The sequence below is a fragment of the Lontra canadensis genome, unplaced genomic scaffold (genome assembly GCF_010015895.1).
Source record: "Lontra canadensis isolate GAN:19392208 unplaced genomic scaffold, GSC_riverotter_1.0 scaffold250, whole genome shotgun sequence".
Taxonomy (NCBI): Eukaryota; Metazoa; Chordata; class Mammalia; order Carnivora; family Mustelidae; genus Lontra; species Lontra canadensis.
In genome coordinates this window covers 290,343-311,257 of record NW_022631244.1, presented here as the reverse complement: position 1 = coordinate 311,257, position 20,915 = coordinate 290,343, and the positions used below count along the sequence as shown (strand labels likewise).

Here is a 20,915-nt window from a genome sequence, read left to right as displayed (position 1 = left end):
GCCATCAAACACTGGTTATCTAAATGGGGGTGGGGGGGGGGGGTGGAGAGAGTCAAAAAAGGCTGGTTTACATGCCTTCACGAGTGTGTGCTCACGTTCAACATGAGGGGTTAGGGGAGTGTTCCCATTATTCTGGATCTGGACTCAATGGGTGGAGCAGGATCCTGGTAAAACTACTATACTTTGTTTTTCCTTTCCCACATCACCTCAATTTACTTTTTCCTACCTGGTGCCGTGGTCCCTGGGCCAAGGCTGCAACTACAGCGCTAGAAGGAGGAATTTTTTTTTTTTTCCAGGCCTTCGACACACCACTTCCCTGTGGCAGTGTGCGGGCCTCCAGGGAGGCTGAACCTGTACCTGGAGTGCTCTCCCTGGACCCACCTGGGAGGCGCCCTGTCTTCCGGAGGGCTGAGGGCCAGTAGGGACAGAGCTGTGGCATCACTGGCCAGGAGCTTCGCTGCCAGGAGGATGATCCATTTACTGTGCTTTGTAGACCGTGTGGTCTGGAAGGCCGGGAACCACATGAGCCAGTCCAGGTGGTGGTGGCGGGGGGAGATGAAGCTTGGCCGCCGCCCTGCATCACCCGTCTTGCACTTGAACTCATAGTCCTCCCACAGGGTGGCAGGCGTGCTGCTGTTGGGGCTGACTGTGCCCTGCAGGATGACCTCCGTGCTCTCCTTGGTGATGCTTCCGAAGGTGCTCTATGTGTTGATGATCCTGGGAGGGTGTTCATGACCCGCGTGAGACTCAGCAGGTTGATGACCACGGGGACACAGAGCCAGGCCACCACGATCTCCAGGGTCACATGCACCACTTACCGAACCATGCAGCCGTATCTCGGGGTGGGCCGAGCAACAAACTGTTTTAAAATATTTGTCAGCATTCCTAAGGGCCTGATGGGTGGGCTGTGCTTTCTATCTGGCAATTTTAGGAGCTAACAATGAATAAACCATATAGCCTATGGATAGAAATACCCGACTAGGTCTGTGCCTGTATAACCCTATCCTGCATGAATGGGAGCAGGCTAAGGGGGAGGCACTTGCTAGGCTTGTTTGTTGCTTGCAATCTAGACCAGCATAGTGGCTGAACCTAAGGTACTTTTCAAAAGTGAAAAAGTTTGGGTATAGATGGAGAGGAGGAAAACTGGCTAAGAATAAATTTGTTTTGCAATGAGAAAATTCCAGTATTAATGCTTGGAAAGAAGCTTGGAGCAAAAGATGAGATTGTCTTTTAGCTCAATTATACCACATGCCTGAAAGTGTGAAGCTGAAACCACTCCTGCTTTTGAAACTTGACAAATGTAAGGAAACTTGCAACCCTAAGTGCACTCACTGAGAGACATTCTGGTCCTAGGATGTGAACACGATTGAACTAATTATTAGAGACTGGATGGGACTCTAGTAATGTGCCAATATCTTTTGACTCTTATTTTTCAGGTTATGTCTATGATAATGTGATACGTTATTACACACTGGCATTGTTGAAAAGATAATACTGCTATTGATAAACAAATGCTTTGGGAAATTGATTAATAGCTTCCTTTCCTTACCCCACATTGACTCTTCTAAATGTTGCTGTATCTTTTATGCTCAGTCAGGTTTGTACCTTGCCATAAAAGATCCCATGCTTAAAGACCAGGGGATGCCTTGTGATATAATAAAGAATATATTTGGTCTGAGGTGAAGTGTGTAGGGGGTGGCTGGTACAGAACTTTCAAAACCCTTTGAATTTCCTTAATGATAGGAGTATCTTTGTTATGCTAATGAGGCATATGTGTGGGGTGTGTGAGTGAGTGATGGGGGCTAGACAACTTCAGCATGAGGACTGGCCTGCAGAAAAACCACACGGTTGGAGAGCTAAAACTTTCAGCCACCTGACCTCCAAGGAGACAAAGAGTTCGATCACGTGGCCACTGATTTAATCAATTATACCTATGTAATAAAACCCTGATAAAAAATTCAGGACAGCAAGGCCTATGAGCGCATCCTGGTTGGTGAGCACATCAATGTACGGGGAGGATGACGGTCCTGGATCACATGAAGAGAGGGCATGGAACTCTATGCTGTCCTGCTTTCCCCCCAGATCTCTCCTTTTTCTTGGACCTCGCTCTATGCACCTCTTTTACTTGGCTGCTCCGGGGTTGTATCTTTTATAATAAAACTGTAGTTGAACGTAAAGCATTTTAGTGAGCTCAGTGAGTCATTATAGTGAACTATCAAACCTAAAGTGGGTATAGTAGGAATCCTCAAATTTGCAGCCAAGTCAGAAGTGTGGCTATCCTGGGGTCCCCGCATATAGCTGGCAACTGAAATAAGAGCAGTCTGGTTGGGGATCCTGTCCTCTAGTTTGTGGGACCTGATACTAACTCTGGGTAGTGTCAGAATTGAATTGTAGAACACCTTGTTAGTATCAGAATTGTTAGAATGCAGACATATTTCATTATATTTTTTTAACTTTTTAAATTATAGTAAAATAAATACAAAATTTACCCTTTTAACCATTTTTCTTTTTAAACTTTTTATTGGAATATAACAATATAAAACATATAAATAAGTACAACTTATAAGAAAACTGCTCAATCATATCTCACAAACTGAACTCACTCTTACACCCAGCAGCTGGATGAAGAACAGAACATTTCAACGTTCCAGAAAAGAAAAGAAATAAGCTGAAAAGTCAGAAACATTTTCATAAAAGAAATCTAAATATATTCATTAAAATGGGGGTGAGAGAGGTAATCACTTTTTTTTTTTTTTTAAGATTTTTATTTATTTATCTGACAGAGACAGAGAGAGGGCACAAGCAGGCAGAGGGAGAGAGAGAAGCAGGCTGCCCACCAAGCAAGGAGCCCGATGCGGGACTCGATCCTAGGACCCCGGGATCATGACCTGAGCCGAAGGCAGCCGCTCAAGCAACTGAGCCACCCAGGCATCCCGAGGTAATCACTTTCTAATGCATATGCATATACCCAGTCTATAATCTACCTTTCCAAAATTTACTTCATGGAGGACTTTTTCTAAAGAGTATTTGTGTTAGTGATCAAAAGCTTTTGTGGCAACAATTTTAGGACATACTGAATTAAGGTAGACAAAAAGGTTTATCATTTAAGATTTTCACAAATTCAGACTCCAGGACCTAGTGCCTGAACATTCTCAAGTCAGGAAAGGAATGAGGAAAAAATTTTTTGCCCATGCTAGATATATTTCTAAAATAATGGTAAGAACAAAATTTACCATTTTAACCATTTTTAAGTGTACAATTCAGTGGCATTAAGTATACCCATGGTGCTGTGCAACCATCATCACCATTTCTAGACCTCATTCATCCCAAACCGGAATTCTGTACTCATTAAACAATAACGCCGCATTGCCACCTCCCCCCAGAGCCTGGCAACCACTATTTCTTCTGTCTCAATGAACTTCCCTACTGTAGGCACCTCATATAAGTGGGGTCATATGATAGTCTGGTTTATTTCACTTCACACAGTATTTTCAAGGTTCATCCATGTAGCATGTGTCAGAATTTCCTTCCTTTTAAAGGCTGAATAATATTCCACTGTATGTGTCTACCACATTTTGTTTATCCATTCATCTGGTGATAGACATCTTTTTTCTCCACATTTTTGCGACTGTGAATAATCCTGCTATGAACGTTGATGTACAAATAGACATACATTTTCATAAATCCATCCTCATGTATTTTTCTTGTATAAATAAACTTTTGGAACATCTTATAATTTAGAGGTTGAATAAAAATTAATGACAATGTACATTTTTAAGAGTCCAATGTTTTATTATCAGAATTAATATTTGCTCATGCTGAAGATTCAGGGATAAAATAATGGACAAAAAACTGGAATGTAAGCAACGCTACATAAACATATAGGAATATTTTGCTAATTATTGGACTAAAATATACAAAAGATGAAATTATGTCAATTACTTTGTGATTAGTCTTTTTGAATGTACTTTTAGTATTTCATAGCAAGTGCTTATACTTAAAGATACTGCCTTTTTTTTAGCACTGAAAATATGATAATCCTTGATTAATCAGAATTAGTTTCAAAAGGTAAAACTTCTTCGAGGTAAGCAAGAAATTTAGGGCCTTAGACCTGTATTCTTGCTGGACTGGCTGCTTGATGATCGCTCTCGTTCTTTAGTAATTTCCATCTCAATTTTGGCTCTGACTTTCTCCCAATCTATTTGGAGCTGTAAAAGAAGAAAAGAAGAAACATACTGATATAGTATAACATATTTTTGCTTAATTCAAAGTAACCAAGAGCAAACAAAAATAGAATAGCTTCTAAATCACTAGCAAAGGGGCACCTGGGTGGCTCAGTGGGTTAAGCCTCTGCCTTCGGCTCAGGTCATGATCTCAGGGTCCTGGGATCGAGCCCCGCATCGGGCTCTGTGCTCAGCATGGAACCTGCTTCCTCCTCTCTCTCTGCCTGCCTCTCTGCCTACTTGTGATCTCTGTCTGTCAAATAAATAAATAAAAATTTAAAAAAAAATCACTAGCAAAAAAAGAGAGCATGAAAGACAAGTCATAAAATAATGCTAAAAAATACCTTTAAGAATAAGATCGAAGAGAACAATTACCACAACAAAAGGCAAAGACTCTTATTATGATTGAAAAGACCAAAATCTAGTTGTAGCTATTTATAAAAGGTACATCTAAAGAGTCCCATGGAGTCTTAGGATTCAGCATTGGTGCCTCAGGGACAAGAGGAGGTGAAAAAGGGGAAAAATGGACAGGGTCCTTGCCATGAAGCCATGGGTTAGCACTTCACCTCTTAAATACCGAGGTTTCCATTAGAAGCCTAGCTATAAGGAAGGATAGAGGAGCACTTGCTTTTTCTGAGCATACTCTGAAAAAGTGGCCGCTTGGCAACAACTTTTTAAGTAATATAGACATGGTGATGGTTTAGACAATGGCAAAAAAGATATTAAAGGAAGCACAGTGGGTAAGCAAGGCTGGGACACAAAACAATCACAAGTGGTACCATTCTTGTTTCCTTTTTTTTTTTTTAGAACTCTAGGCCCAACCTGGGGCTCAAACTCACAACTGGGAGGTCAAGAGTCAGCCAGGCACCCCTGTTCTTCCCTTTGATCCATGATGCAGTACCCTCTCTGCCCTACCTTTCCCCTAAGCTCATTACACTGGATGTTAGCAATGGACTCCGCTCTGAGTTCTATGAACAATTTCTTTAGGAAAAAGCATTCTATTGTTTATAAAAGTTTGGAGATCACTGCTTTAGGAATGTGTATTCTCTCAGGAAAGACACAGAAAAATTGGGGCCTAGATTAAGCTAAATGATTTACAATGAAATAAACCCAAACTTTGAGACTGAGCCAAAAGTGAATAGGTTTTTCACCTCCACATAGCAGAATTGTGTGAAATAAGCAGCATTAAACCAGACTGAAATATTACATGCTGCCTGAGTGGATTTCTTTCAAGTACCTGGGAGATTAATTTAACCTTATCAGGACCTCATGCCTTTTTTTTTTTTTTTAATTAAAGCTTTATATGAGAGAGGGAGGATGGGAGAGAGAGAGCACGTACACAGTGGGGGAGGGGCAAAGGGAGAGAGAAAGAGAGAGAAAATCTCAAGCAGACTCTGCTGAGCGTGGAGCCAGAGCAGGCCCATCCTACAACTTTGAGATCATGACATGAGTGGAAATCAAGAGTCAGAGCTTAACTGAGCCACCCAGGTGCCCCCACGCCTCTTTTATTTTGTGCTGCAAGTTGATGGAACTAAGTATGTGGTTCTTTTTTATTCTAATATCCTTCAACTAAATTTCTGTAATTTGTGGATATTTGGGTCAATTTTTTTTAAAGAAGATAATTCCATATACTTGTCTATAATATATAAAATAGATGAGTTAAAAGAATCCTGCTTACTCATAGAAGATGAATGTCTGTGGTAAGACGCAAGTGACAGCTCATTGAAAGGTAGAACAAATGTTAAATTATCTGAAAGACTGATTTTTCAATCAGGTCAGAGCTTGATATTTTTAAATGGCAAAACACTCGTTTCTATGTCTAACAAAACATTCGCAAAGAGAAAGACAAAACTTGATTAATGTCTTGGCCTTCTTCCAGCCTTGAATTGACTTACACATGTTTCTCAAATTCATCACAATAAAACCATACATCAACTGTGCACTACACAACTGTCACTCTGTTGCACCAGAAGTCCATCAAGCAAATTGATGACATCTGTATTAGTCACTTGTCATAGTACAGATGAGGGTGTCAGTTGATAGCTATCCTACTGAAAATAAATGTTTCATTTTCACTCTGGCATTAATCCAGTTTTAGAATAGTATTCTACAGATAATTTGGTTCTTAGAGTATTTTTACTAGTGGGTATTAGATAAGGATGTACTCATGACAACTTTCAAGTGACTGACTTCTACGTGAAGATACATCTTTTTATACTATAGGGAGGGTCAGTACTATTTGGCACTTCTTATTCTAGTCCCTGGTAAATTCTTCTTATTCACATGGAAGTAATTTCAAAATCATACCAAATGGCTTTCCATCCGCTTTCTTACTCTCTGCTGAAAATCAGCTTCCTCTTTACAAAGAATACAGTGGCCATCAGACATGAATTCACTTAATTTCCTTCTTCACACAAACTTACCTACAACCGTATCCATCTCTAGCTCTTTCCCTTCTGTCTTAGGCTAACCTCTTCACATATGTCCCCGATCCCATCTTCTTCCACTCCACTGGGACATCTGCCTTCAGTTATCACTTATATATTCAATTTCCTTCTCTTCACTGGCTGCTCCTTACCATCCTTGCCCCTCAATACTGTCTCCCTGCAAACCACCACTCTCATTCTTCTCATTCCTGACTCTCATCTTCTCCCCAGAGCATTGTAATGTGACCATGTTCCTACTATACTTCATAAACTTTTCACTAATGCCACCATTAAGTATTTTTATTCTTTATCCTATATATGATTCAACTACGCAGTCAAAAAATATTTGGTGCTTACTATATGCCAAAGATTGTTCTAGGTGCAACGATTCAGCAGTGAACAAAAAGATAAAAATCAGTCTTCATAGAAAGAATAGCAAAGGTAACAATGGAGTCTATAAAAATATACAAAATGTGAGAAGTGGTTAAGAGTTTTGAAAACAGGGAAGGGAAACAGTGAGTGCCAGGGGTGGCGCTGGAGGGAATGGGTGTTATGTTTCAAACAGAGTGGTAAGAAAAGGCCTCCCTGAGAAGCTGATTTGAAGACCTACAAGAGACAAATGAGTCCATGTATATATCTGGGGAAGAGCATTATGACAAAAGGAAGAAAACGGCCCTAGTGTAGAAGCATTCCCTGGACTTTGTTGACCACAGCGCTTTGAAAAATCTCTCAGACTGTGTATCACTCGCTCCTGGTTTGCGCTCTCCTTTCTAAATGTTTTTTCCAGTTTTCTAAATGTTCTTTTCCCCTTTTCCCCTCCTGTATCTTTTCCCTAGACAACCTCCTAACTGTTAGTATTCATCAGGGTTCCAACCACAACCTTTTTATACTTTCCCTAGGAGATCACATCAACTCACAGCTTCAACTATGCCTACATGGTCATGACCATAAATCTATTTATCATGTCCTGATTACTCCTTTGTCGATATCTTCAGTATTCACAATTATATTTCCAATTGCCCATTAGATATCTCCGTCTGGATACCCCACTGGTACTTCAAACAAAAAATGTGTATTTTCATGTATTCAAACTCAAAAGGTCTAAAACATGTATATTTTCATGTTCCTTATCTAGATTAATGGTATCTCTATTAATGGTATCCCATCTACCAGTCACCCATATTAGAAATGTTGAAGTTGCTCTCAAATGTCTTGCTGGCCAACTTAACCACCTTTCCTCCCACCCCGAGCCACAGTGTTCTCTTGATTTTACAATCGATTTTTTTTTTTTACATTAATCTTACCATTTCCATCTTCTGGTGGATCTATTATGGTAATCTTCTACCTGGTCAGTGTCTGCCATGTTTACTTTTATATTCAAAGTAGCAAGGGGAGTACATTGTCTGCCCAAAGTGCTCAATAAATATTGAATAAAGAAAAGGTAACTACCTAGCAGATGAGCTATCACCTAACAATTTCTCTTGGGTTTTGTGTCTCAGGACCTCATAAAATTATAAGGCTTTAAAACCTACAAAAGAGCTTAGAAAGTAGCTATGCCTAAAGTGGTTTGTCTGAACTTCTCGATCTTTTTCAAAATTCTATACCTTCTGAAATAGCCCCCAAGCTATTGGTTTGTTTATATTTCCACTGTTTTCTTTCTCCTGGAATAATGTTTTAAACATTTCCTGGTTTTCTGCTTTTCTTCTTGTACAGAATATATTCGGTAGAGTGAATTTTATTTGCCAGAATTGCAGATTATTTTACAAATATTTATTGAACACTATTGTAGATCAGGTATAATGACTCTAGTTAGGGTTCTTAGAAGACAGTCCATTTTGTATGAATCCCAGGTTTCCATATTTTATTTTATTTTATTTTATTTTTTTTTCCGTACCCATTATTTTTAATGTCCAGCGTTTAGAATACGAGGGCCAGAGCTCTCTCCCCACCTCAAGTTTATAAGTTTTCGATTGGCTTGTGAGGCCAGTAGGGATACTTCTTCTTGTCTAATTTGGTTTCTGGGAAGGCTTCATTCAGGTCCTCAATGGTCATCTGATCAAACGGAATTATGTTCCTTAGCTTCTCCAGCTGCTTTTCGTATTCCACAATCCTGGCCTTTGAGAGAGACAAAAACTCAGCACAACTTTTCACATCTTCTTTTTCTTCAGCGTCCACCTGAACAGTGTATTTATCCTCTGGCACAGGAATCTTCAGGGCACTGAACTTCTTCTCAAAGTCATCTACCAAGCCAGCCTTCGCCACATGGGCCTTGTAGTAAGCCCAGTCGATAGCAGGGGGTTTCTCCGGGAGAGTAGCCAACTTGGAGGTAAGTGTCTCATTCCAAGATTTCAGGGAGTTAGCAATGGCCTTCTGGTTTCGGGGTATGATCTCCCCAAAAGCTACCCAGTCAATGGTTTTTAGAGCAAGTTTTCGCCCAGCCATCTTGAGATCCTTCACCGACCCCGGCTGCCCAGCCCAGGTTTCCATATTTTAAACAAGAAATGTCCAAATAACATTTCAGAGCTCGTAAGTACAATTGTATATGAAACTTTTCACTTATAAGGTTTCACACTATGCACTGCGAGCCCACCAGAATTCACCACATATCCAGAATAAATTTCTCAGTTTTTAAAAAAGATTTATTTCTTCTGGGTGTGCATGTGTGTGTGTGTGTGTGTGTGTGTGTGAGAGAGAGAGAGAGAGAGAAATTGAGAATGGGGAGGGCGATAGAGAGAGAAAGAACCTCCAGCAGGCTCCACGTTCAGCAAAGAGCCCGTTGTGGGGCTGGATCTTATGACCCTGAGATCAGGACCTGAGCTGAGAGAGAGTCAGATGCTCAACAGACTGAGCCACCCAGGTTCCCCTAATTTCTCAGTTTTTAATGATCTCTTTCTATTTAACTCATAGTTCTCAAGTTTATATAATCAAAATTTTGGCTTAGATAAACAGTGGGAATTTTTAAGTAAAAAGTAATTTTCATCTTAAAATACTGCTTTGTAATTTCTAGTTAGCTTCCGAATTACATTAATGAAGAAAAAAAAAAGGAGGATACTAGAACACAGGACCATGGGGAGTCAAGGTAACCTATATATTTTCAGGGTTAAAAAAAAAACCCTCAAAGTACCACAAAGTCATATTGTTCTAGTTATCCCATTTTGAAGATTTCTGCCACTGTTGTGATTGAAGTTATTACATTTTGGTAACAGTTGCATACATAGATAATAAGAAAAAAGGTAACAATGTTAAATTTTTGTTATCTAAAATATTTTGATTATAATAATGCAATATTTATAATATAAATTATGATAATTTTAAATTTGAAGGTAAGAATTATATTTTCTACATCCTCTAAAGCACCTAATGTGAAAATACCAAAAAAAATATTGATGGCAAGGATGATGAAGAAACAGAGTAGTATGAATCTGTTTAAAAATTATGCAATCAAGTGAATTTAATGTGAATACTCAGTTTTTTTTTTTTAATTTTAAAAGATTTTATTTATTTATTTGATAGAAAGACCATAAGAGAAGCAGGCAGAGAGAGCGGGGAAGCAGGATCCCTGCTGAGCAGAGATCCGATGCAGGGCTCGATCCCAGGACCCTGAGACCATGACCTGAGCCGAAGGCAGAGGCTTAACCCAGTGAGCCACCCAGGTGCCCTGAGTGCTCAGTTTTAACATCTCATCATTTTTTCAAAACTGTGACAAAAAGATCAAGTGATCGGTGATTCTCTGGTCTGCTTAGCCCTGTAGTGGTAGTGGCGGCTGTTATATTCTGTGAATTAAGAGTGTCGTCCTCAGGGATCCCAGGGGCCCTGAATTTGTCCCAATAGTATAGTAAGCTCTCAGAGCCCAAAACTCTTTGAGGATTCATTTTCAGTACTGAAGTTCTGAATGAAACAAAAAGTCTGTGGAACATCTGTAAAATACACCCCTTTCTGGGTACCTGGGAGGCTCAGTCTGTTAAGCGTCTGCCTTTGGCTCAGGTCAGGATCTGGGAGTCCTGGAATTGAACCCTGCATCCAATAGTTGGGCTCCCTGCTCAGCCCATAAGTGTCTCTCAAATAAACAAACAAACAAAAAATTACACTCCTTCCTACCAAGAAATAGACAACTCGTGTCTATCCCAGATCCAGATGTTGAAACTGCATTGCAGAAACTCTAAGAATGGCCCCAAAGGCTTTGCTACCTTATGAAATGTTCTGAAGTGCAAAAATGTAGATCACAACACTCAGTGTGCTAAATATGGTGTGAGATAACAGAAAATATATATATTGATTTCGGCTCCCAGTTCCAGGCAGACAACTCCTGAAACTCTTAATTTCCTAAGTGATAAGAACACTAGGAGCATCTTTTGTTCTAATATTTGGTCTTTGACCTTGGTTCCTGACACAGGGCTCCTGAAACCTTTGCAATTTCCTGAGTTAAAGGAGCATTTTTTTTTTTTTAAAGATTTTACTTATTTATTTGACAGAGAGATCACAAGTAGGCAGAGAGGCAGGCAGAGAGGGAGAAGCAGGCTCCCCACTGAGCAGAGAGCCCAATGCAGGGCTCGATCCCAGGACCCTGAGATTATGACCTGAGCTGAAGGCAGAGGCTTTAACCCACTGAGCCACCCAGGTGCCCCAGGGAGCATTTTTTTCTCTTAAAGAGACAACTCCAGGGTGACTGGGTGGCTCAGTCAGTTAAGTGCTATCTTCAGCTTGGGTCATGATCCTGGGATCCTTGGATGGAGCCCCACATTGGGCTCCCTGATCCTTGGGACTCTGCTTCTCCCACTGCCTTCCCCCAACCACCCCCTGCTTGTGCTCTCTCTCTTTCCCTCAAATAAATGAATAAAATTAAAAAAAAAAAAAAGGAGAGAGAGACAACTCCAGATGACCTGCATGAGGGCTGGTCACCAGAAAGACCAAGCCATGATTAGAAGCTAGGAATTTTCAATCCTGATCCCCATCCTCTTGAGCAGGGAGAAGTGCTGAAAATGGAGTTAATGATCTATCACAACTATGGGATGAAGCCTCCATAAAATTCCAAAGTACAGGGTTCAAAGGGCTTCTGGTTTGGTGAACACATCCACACTGGGAGGACAACGCACCCCACTTTGAAGAGACAGGAGCTTCTGAAGTTAGGGCCTTCCCAAATCTTGCCCTGAGTATCTTTTCATCTGGTTGTCATCCATAGCCTTTATCATATCCTTTAATAAACTTATATTTTATTTCATTTTTTTTTAAGATTTTTAATTTATTGATTTGACAGAGAGAAACACAGCAAGAGAGGGAACACAGGCAAGGGGGACTGGGAGAGAGAGAAGCAGTGCCAAGCAGGGAGCCCCACATGGGGCTTGATCTCAGGACCCTGGGATCAGGACCTGAGCCAAACGCAGATGCTTAACGAATGAACCACTCAGGCGCCCTTAAACTTGTGTTTTAAATAAACATAAGTAAATGTTTCCCTTAGTTCTGTGAGCACGTTAATAAAAAAAAAGAGACATGGGACCTCTGATTTATAGGCTGTGAGCTGGAAGTGCAGCTAACAACCTGGACTTGTGACTGGCATGTGAAACCTAAAGCAGGGGTTACTGGAATCTCTGACCTATAACTAGTTAGTCTTAGAAACACAGGTGATAACCTGGGCTTGCAACCAGCATCTGATGGGGGTGGGATGCAATCCTATGACGCTGAGCCCTTTACCTGTGGAATCTGATGCTATCTCCAGGTAGACAGTGTCAGAGTTGAGTTAAATTATAGGACACCCAGCTGGTGTTGGAGAATTGTTTATTAGCATGGGGGACAAAGCCACACATCAGGTGACCAGAAATGAAGTGTTCCATGTGAATGAATAGTAAAGGAGACTCACATGTGAAATACCCATAGTAGGAAAGAACTGTGTTTTAATCTATACAAGAGGAGAAAGATTGAGTTTCTCAAGTCATATAGCAAATGGATAATGTTGGCTTTAGTGGGCATCATAGGTACCTTCTCCCTACCTTCTTTGCTCTTCCCAGGATCCATCTAATTTACCTTGCCCTTTAGGACAGGTCAAAATATTCCATTTTATTCTGTCTCCAAGGAGCAGCACTCCCACATCATCTACAAGCTCCACAAAAACAGAAGTTCTATCTGACTCAGCATCCAGCATAGTACCTGGCCAGAGTGAGCACTCATACAGACTTTTTGAATAAATGAATAAAAGGCTACGAAAATCAACCTGTTCACAGAGCTGGGAGCAAGGCTGCCCCAGTCTTGGGATTACAAGGCTCTGGGGTCTGCATGGCTAGAGGTGAACCGTTTATTCTGTAGTCTGAGGCTAGATGGATCTAAGCCGATGGCGAACAACAGTCCTGCTCTAGGTACCTGGGCAAACTGCTCCACCTCTCCTTGTGGGCTGATACATACTGGAATGACTTTCTTCTAATTATAGTGATGAAACCTCAGATTCTGGCAGGGATTTGAAAGGCAAAAGTTTAGCCCTCTTTAGTTCTAGGCAGTGAGATCTCCCTGGGCTAGGCCCTTCTCCAGGTGCGAACCAGCTCCCTAAAATTTTGCAAAGTGACAAAGTATCCATTTTCTGGCCAATGCTCTGTGTGTTTATGTATCTCCCCTGGAGCGGAGGGGCAGCTAGTGGAAGACAAAATTCAGGAGTCAGAAACCTTTATCCCAGCCATTTATATTATTTATATAAAAATATCAATTAGCACCCAACTTTAACACAAATTAAATAAAATGAAAAAAGAGTTGAGTTAATCAAAACATGGCTTTACAGGGCGCCTGGGTGGCTCAGTTGGTTAAGCACCTGCCTTCAGCTCAGGTCCTGATCCTGGAGTCCCAGGATCAAGCCTGGTGGCTGGCTCCCTGCTCAGCAGGGAGTCTGCTTCTCCCTCTGCCCCTCCCCCTGCTTGTGCTCTGTCTCTCACTCTCTCTCAAATAAATAAATAAAATCTTGAAAAATAAAACAAAACATATGGCTTTAAGATTCCGGAAAAAAATCAGTACTATAATTACAGAGTTAAAATAAGACTATAATATCATAAGGCAAAAGTTATTTTTTAGAGATTTGGTATGAATTATTCTAACTTTGTCTTATTAAGATAAATAGTATATATACTTATAAGGCATTTACATTATCATAAAATACTGTATAATACTTACACCTTCTGCATACTGCAAGTATCGTTTATTAGTTTCCTGTTTACCAAATGTCTCCAAAAACTTCTGACGGTAAGCAAGAACTGTATCAACATGTGTTTTGTATTTTACAGCCAATTCAAGTGCCCTATAATGAGAAACAAAACAGATTACCAGCATTGCCTGTATTAGCATCATTACACAGTAGAGTTCTGGGATAAGACAGTGGGACAAATGGTCTATGTTGGTCCCTCCCCACTCATTCCTCAATATGGAACACACCATTCCCCACCTCACCCATCTTGCAAATTCCTACTTATACTTCAAATTCCTACTTACACTACTTATACTTCCAGGTTCAGATCAAACATGATCTCTTCTCCCTGATCAACTTCCTTTGCAGAAATAAATGACCATTTTCTTACTGTGTTCCATAACATTTTACGCATACTATTATTTCTACAGCACTACTTACAGTGCATTATTATTATTTATGAGTCTGTCTCTTCCATAACCTGTACATTTATTGAAGGGAAATTTAAGTTATATTTCTCTTTGGTGAGTACTCCAGAGCATATGTATGATCAATGTTCATTGAAAAATTCATTGAAATCATAATAAAATTCAAGTGAATGGACTTCCCCCCAATGTAAGTGGTTTAACTATCTTAACCATTTTTTAAGTCTATAATTTATTCTGTTCTAGAATTTATCTAAAGTCTAGAATTTATTCTGCTCAATATTCAGTTAAATACTGATATCCTTTATGTTATAACACAGCAAATTTAAAATATAAAACTAAAATTTGTGGATAATAAAAATCTGACAAATGCCTTTTGCCATTTGGTTCTTAGAAAAAGTTAATAGCCATTTAAAATTTATAATCCAATTAATATGTATCAATACTGTTCACTGTAATCTTGTTGTGTGTGCATTTTTTTAAAGATTTTATTTATTAGAGAGAGAGCAAGTGAGTGAGAGCATGAAAGGGAGGAGGGTTAGAGGGAGAAGCAGACTCCCGCGGAGCAGGGAGCCCGATGTAGGGCTCAATCCTGGGGTTCCAGGATCATGACCTGAGCTGAAGGCCAATCTCAACCGACTGAGCCACCCAGGTAACCTGTAATCTTTTTTCTAAGTATTATGTTAAAGCACATTCTTTTTCAAGTTCCCTTGTCTCCTAATATGACATATTACTTCTGAATAGGCCAGTCATGATTTATTTATCAGACGCAAATATTATAAATCTGTTCTTTTAGACAACAGTAACTACTGACTAGATTTTTTGCAACATGTGACCCTTCAGTAGGAAAATGTGTTTCATTTTTAGCATGCTTTGGTTTGGCCTAAATAGTCACTTTAAAAAGTATTTTAGATATGCCTTGTGCATTAATTGACAATTGGTAGACAATTGAGAGAAATATTAAAGACAATATAAAAATTACGAATATAAGTCATGTGTAATACAAACGATAATGCCAAAATTCAGCACAATGATTTCTTAAAAAATATATTTACATAAACCATATGGCTAACTCCAAGGATCAGTATTTGCTACCTCTCACAAACTCCTCACAATGTTCCCTCATTCCTCTGTGACTTTAAGTCTTTCAGAGAAAAAGAGAATACACAGAAAAGAATGTAGAAGTACCACAACATAGAGGAATGGAAGTGAAATGCAAGAAGGCAAAAACCAATTCACAAAGTCTCAAAAAATGAGCAGCAGAAATAAAGATGTTTTAATCCTTCTAATCCTTTCCCCTATCACCCTCTATATATCCCTAAGGTTCCATCTCCAGTGTGGATGTGTGAGTGGAGACTCTGGCGAACCAGCCCTTTGGCACCTGAAATATGCCATTTCCTGCTCCTTTTTTATGACTGAGCACAACTGGGGAAGGAATTTTTGTTGTGCCAAACCCGAAGTATTCCAAGTGGGGAATACGTAAGCATCTATTCTGGGTTGGGGCTTTTCAGAAAGAAAATTATCTCCAAAGAGGTAATTTGTTATGGAACATCAGTACATTTAATTATGTAGAAAAGATAGAATATGAGGTCTAATACTGCATTTAGATACTAGATGTTAAGTATTATCTATATGATAGTCATTATTACAAAATATGTATTATCTGATTGAAGAGCAATAGCTAATGGTAAACATTCAAATTATATATGCTATTTTAAATGTTCTCTAAAAGCATACACTGGGTAAAAAAAATGTTTCTTTATCACACAGAGGAGGGAATTCACTCCAAATTATATAAGGGTTATGGGAACAGCCTGTCTCTAGTTTTAAAATGGTTATTTGGCAACCAAACAAATGTGACATTAGATTATGGGGCTGGAATAAATCCATGTATCCTCTCTGATTTTAAATAGAAGGAAGTTATATAAAAAGATTTTATAACTTCAAAATATGATCTTTTATATAACTTGAATGAAGCAAAATCACTTTATATAACTGGTAGAAGTAGAAAAATTATTTTTTTTACTAATACTTACATAAAATTTATACCTCTCTTAACTTCAATTTTTGAGAACAGACTACCACCAAATGTCCAAAGTGAACATCAAATAGATGACTTGCTTACCTACAACTCTTTAAGGGTTGTAACCTATTAGGTTGCAGGTAATTTTCTTTTTCCTTTTTTGTTTTTTTAAGATTTTATTTATTCTTTTGAGACAGAGAGATACAGAGAGTGAGACAGCATGAGCGGGGGAGAGGCAGAGGGTAAGGGAGATGCAGAGTCCCCGCTGAGCCGGGAGCCTGATGTGGGGCTTGATCCCAGGACCCCAGGATCATGACCTGAGCCAAAGGCAGATGCTTAACCATCTGAGCCACCCTGGTTGCAGGTAATTTTCAAATTCAAATAGGAATGACAGAAATACAAACCAGCAGGACTGTACTTCTCAAATGGAATAACATATATTAACAAAATGAAATCTGTTCCCTTCTAAAGGACTTAAGTAAATATAGAAATTCAGGGATCGCAAAAGCAATGTAATATATTTTTCATCCAATACTTAAATTCTATCCTTCTAGAATTCTAATTAATTAATGGATCTGGGTAATGATCAACAGAAAAAGACAGGCAACCAGTCACTGTGAAAATATATTGAATACCACCTCTGACTGAGCTTTACCAAAAGGAAAAAAAAAGTTAAACTCGAATCTAATCAAGTTTCTAGATTCAACACCAATATGGCTAATTCAAGGGGCAAAGGAACATGTCAAATGACACCACAAAGATGTAATCAACAGAATCCAGACTATGGGAAAACTCTATTGGCCCAGCTTCTGCAGTGGGAAAATTACAAGAAAACACAAGAAAAAGGAAAACCTATTAAGATGAAAAGAAACTTGAGAACACATCAATCAATCATAAGGTATGGACCTTTTCTGGATCCTGAACAAAACAAACCATAAAACAAATCAAAACATTCATGAGACAATCAAAGAAATAAGAACACTGAATAGAATTATTGTTAATTCTTTAAAATGTGACCATGTACTGTGGCTAGATTTTTAAAAACCTTTGGATACATACTGAAATATTTACAGATAAAGTGATCTGATTACTGGGATCTGCTTTTAAAAAAATAGTAGGGTAGAGGTTGAGAGAGACAAGATGATGAAAGACATTTCAAACCTGGAAAAATCAGCATGCCAATTTTATAATGTAATTTCAGGTGTATATAAACCCTATAGCTTTTTTTTTACTGAGAGACAGATCTGAGAGAATGACCTAATATGTCAGAGAGAAGAAGCATGCCACTTTGTTTTGAAAGCAATCTGTGTTGAAGCCTAATGCAGAGAAGGCTACTACTGTGTACTCCTCATTTCAAATCCTACTGCCTTTCTTCCTTAGCATCACAAATCTCTCATGGTTGTACTTCTCCCTGCCAGTATGACTGCTTCATCCCAGTTTTTCAGCAGATTTCTCCTCTTTCGCCCATCCCATAAATGTAGTTGATGTCTTCTCACTCTACACATTTCCCAAGCAATTGCATCCATTCTTCTGCCTTTAATTGCTATCCACTTGCTGATGACTCCTAAAAATCTACAACCCCAGTTCAAATCTATCTCCTGAGCTCCAAGTTCACTAATCAACGATTATCACATCTCTATCTCCTCACAAATATTTCAAATCCAACATGCCTAACACTGAATTCACTATTTTCCCTTCCAAATCCACTAATAATACCATCATCTATCCAGTTACTGAAGTCAGAAATTCGGGAGACATCCTAGCCTCTCTTTTCTTCTTCACACTTCAACTTCTAATCAATCGCAAGTTTAGAGAAGGCATAAATCTTCAATGGCAAACTCCTCACAAACAGAAATGTGAATAAATTCTTCTGTGATGTTAAGAAAACTATTAAGTACAGTGGAAAATGTAATTTTCCAAGTGGTAGATATAAGAATATATTAAGATCAGTTGGGTTTTAGAATTGATGAAAAACATTTTTATTACCTTTCCCAGTTATAGAGATTGATATTGATCTGGATTGCTTGATAAACAAGGCCAGCCTGAAGAAGTATCATTTCAGCCTCCTGTATGTTCCCACTAAGCATTAATATGTGAGCCATTTTTGATTCTTTAGATGGAAGCTCTTTTATAGAATTAATATACCGAACCTTATCAATCTAAAGAAAGAAAACAATAGATGAAGTGGGTAGTGACAGCAATGTAACAAATTATGGTAAGAAAAACCAAAAACATACAGATAAATGAACATTATTTACTTCACCAATTGCTGCATAGGCTATTTCTGCAGTGGTCATATCTCTGTTAGCAACTGCCATAGCAGCTAGGCAAGCCCACATGGTTTGCTCCTAAAGTAAAGCAGGAGAACAATTATTTCAAAGACGAGCAGAACTGCCTTAAAATAAGCAATGATTTAAAATACATTAAAGTTGCTTTTTAATGAAAAAATTAAACTTTGCTGAGCATGGCACTGAAAAAACTACTGATTTAATTAATGATGTGAAAATTACATGTGACTACTTTGTTGAAATATGTTAATAACACATAAAGAACTTCTTTTGAATAAAATTTCTGCAAATTTTCATTTCTAATTATCAAAGATTTATTTTTGAACTTCTGACATACTTTTAAGATAATTAAGGGTTATAAGCCCTCCAGTCTTTTTGATGAGGTCAAAGAATTTAACTTACAAGGAACCAGAGAAATAGGTTCTCAGACGATGCTATTATCGCAGATTGCCATCAACAACTCATTGTAAGGGAAAGCATCTAAAAGTCATTTTAAAAGTGTATTCTAAGGGCTGCTAAGCCATGTAAAATTAAAAAGTTCTGTGGTCAAATATGCTTGAAAAAACTGGATTCAACCAAGCTGGAAACTGCTGATCTAAAGTAGAGGTTCTTAACCTTAGGTGTACAAACCATCTGAGGAATTAAAAAATATGCCTAGGATTCATCCCAGATCGAATAAATTAAAATCTTTGTGGGGGTAAAACTTGGGAATCTGACTTTTTAGAAAGAGTTCCAGAGAAGATTTTTGTATGTGCCAGTATAGAGAAACTACTCATTTAAATTATAGCTTCTTCCAAAATAAATCACACAGCAGTATCTATCCCCTTGTATTGCTTATGTTTTCACTTATTAAAAAGACCCATGATCTCATTTGCAATTTTTCCAGCCCTTAGATGTTATCATTTCTTATCTAGCACAAAGACATATGTAAATATGCAACATATACACAATTAGGGATCTAAAATGTAAAGTACCTTAACAAAGCGACAAAGTCTTACAGCATCTTCCCATTTTGAACTGCTTACATATTCATGGAGAATAGCAGGATATGGTGATATGCTGATGTGAACCAGTGAGCCATCAGCTCTTCTTATAGTTACTTGATTTCCAACAAAACTCACAATATGGGGATTTTTACTAAATTCACTGTTGGAAAAAAGCAAAGTATAATTTATGTTCTGAGCAAAATCTTTCATATACACTAAATTTGGGAAGTTAACCCTTGATACAGATATAAAGTCTCCAAATCTCCAAAATTCACCCCCAAAAATGTTAACTCTAGGTAGAATGTATATATTTAAACAAACATTTGAATCTAACTTGCCATACACTTGGAACAAGACATAGAAGTTTAATTTGGCAAAAATTATTACATATTTGAGATACTGGCACAAAAATAAGACATGCAGATCAGTAGAACAGAGTAGAAAGCCCAGATATAGACCATAAACTCTATGGTCAAATAATCTTTAACAAAGCAGAAGAAAATATCCAGTGGAAAAAAGACAGTCTCTTCAATAAATGGTGCTGGGAAAATTGGACAGCTATGTATAGAAGAAGGAAACTCGACCATTCTCTTACACCATATACAAAGATAAACTCAAAGTGGATAAAAGACCTCAACATGAGGAAAAATCTATCAAAATGCTAGAGGAGAACATAGGCAGTAACCTCTTTGACATCGGCCACAGCAACTTCTTTCAAGACATTTCTCCAAAGGCAAAAGGAAACAAAAGCGAAAATGAACATTTGGAACTTGATCAAGATCAAAAGCTTCTGCACAGCAAAGCAAACAGTCAACAAAACAAAGAGGTAACCCACGGAATGGGAGAAGATATTTGCAAATGACACTATAGACAAAGGGCTGATATCCAAGATCTATACAGAACTCCTCAAACTCAACACTCAAAAAACGGATAATCTTGTCAAAAAATGGGCAGAAGACATGAACAAACACCTCCAAAGAAGACATGCAAATGGCTAATAGACACATGAAAAAATGTTCATCATTATTAGCCATCAGGGAGATTCAAATCAAAACCACATTGAGATACGACCTTACACCAGTTAGAATGGCCAAAATTAACAAGACAGTAAACAACAAGTGTTGGAAAGAATGTGGAGAAAGGGGAACCCTCTTACACTGTTGGTGGGAATGCAAGCTGGTGCAGCCACTTTGGAAAACAGTGTGGAGGTTTCTTAAAAAATCAAAAATAGAGCTACCCTATGATCCTGCAATTGCACTACTGGGTATTTACCCCAAAGATAACAGATGTAGTGAAAAGAAGGGCCATCTGTATCCCAATGTTCATAGCAGCAATGGCCACAGTTGCCAAACTGTGGAAAGAGCCAAGATGCCCTTCAACAGATGAAT

The 20,915-nt window shown here is 38.6% G+C and overlaps 2 protein-coding genes and 1 pseudogene across 14 annotated transcripts in view; all 3 read right to left on the bottom strand.

Annotated features, from left to right (window-relative positions):
* Positions 1–266: 266 nt before the first annotated feature.
* Positions 267–883, bottom strand: LOC116862518 (annotated as a pseudogene).
* A 2,884-nt stretch (positions 884–3,767) lies between these two features.
* LOC116862506 (intraflagellar transport protein 80 homolog) overlaps positions 3,768–20,915 on the bottom strand; it is a 117,374-nt gene continuing 100,226 nt past the window's right edge. For 12 of the 13 annotated variants that reach the window (XM_032849827.1, XM_032849833.1, XM_032849836.1 and 9 more), the window contains 5 exons: positions 19,516–19,687; positions 18,512–18,601; positions 18,240–18,412; positions 13,796–13,919; positions 3,768–4,208 (listed from right to left, as the gene is read on the bottom strand). In XM_032849827.1, coding sequence (XP_032705718.1) covers positions 4,098–4,208; positions 13,796–13,919; positions 18,240–18,412; positions 18,512–18,601; positions 19,516–19,687 — 670 coding nt within the window. In that variant the 3' untranslated portion in view covers positions 3,768–4,097. Of the gene's footprint in view, positions 4,209–13,795; positions 13,920–18,239; positions 18,413–18,511; positions 18,602–19,515; positions 19,688–20,915 lie in introns of those variants that run through there. The other variant, XM_032849835.1, reaches the window with a different exon arrangement.
* Positions 8,547–9,124, bottom strand: LOC116862509 (ATP synthase subunit d, mitochondrial). Its single transcript, XM_032849838.1, has one exon. The coding sequence runs from the start codon at positions 9,089–9,091 to the stop codon at positions 8,606–8,608; it is 486 nt and encodes a 161-aa protein (XP_032705729.1). The 5' UTR covers positions 9,092–9,124; the 3' UTR covers positions 8,547–8,605.

Coding starts and splice junctions, on each gene's coding strand:
- LOC116862509 (XM_032849838.1), bottom strand. CDS start 9,091: ATGGCTGGGCGAAAACTTGCTCTAAAAACCATTGACTGGGTAGCTTTT.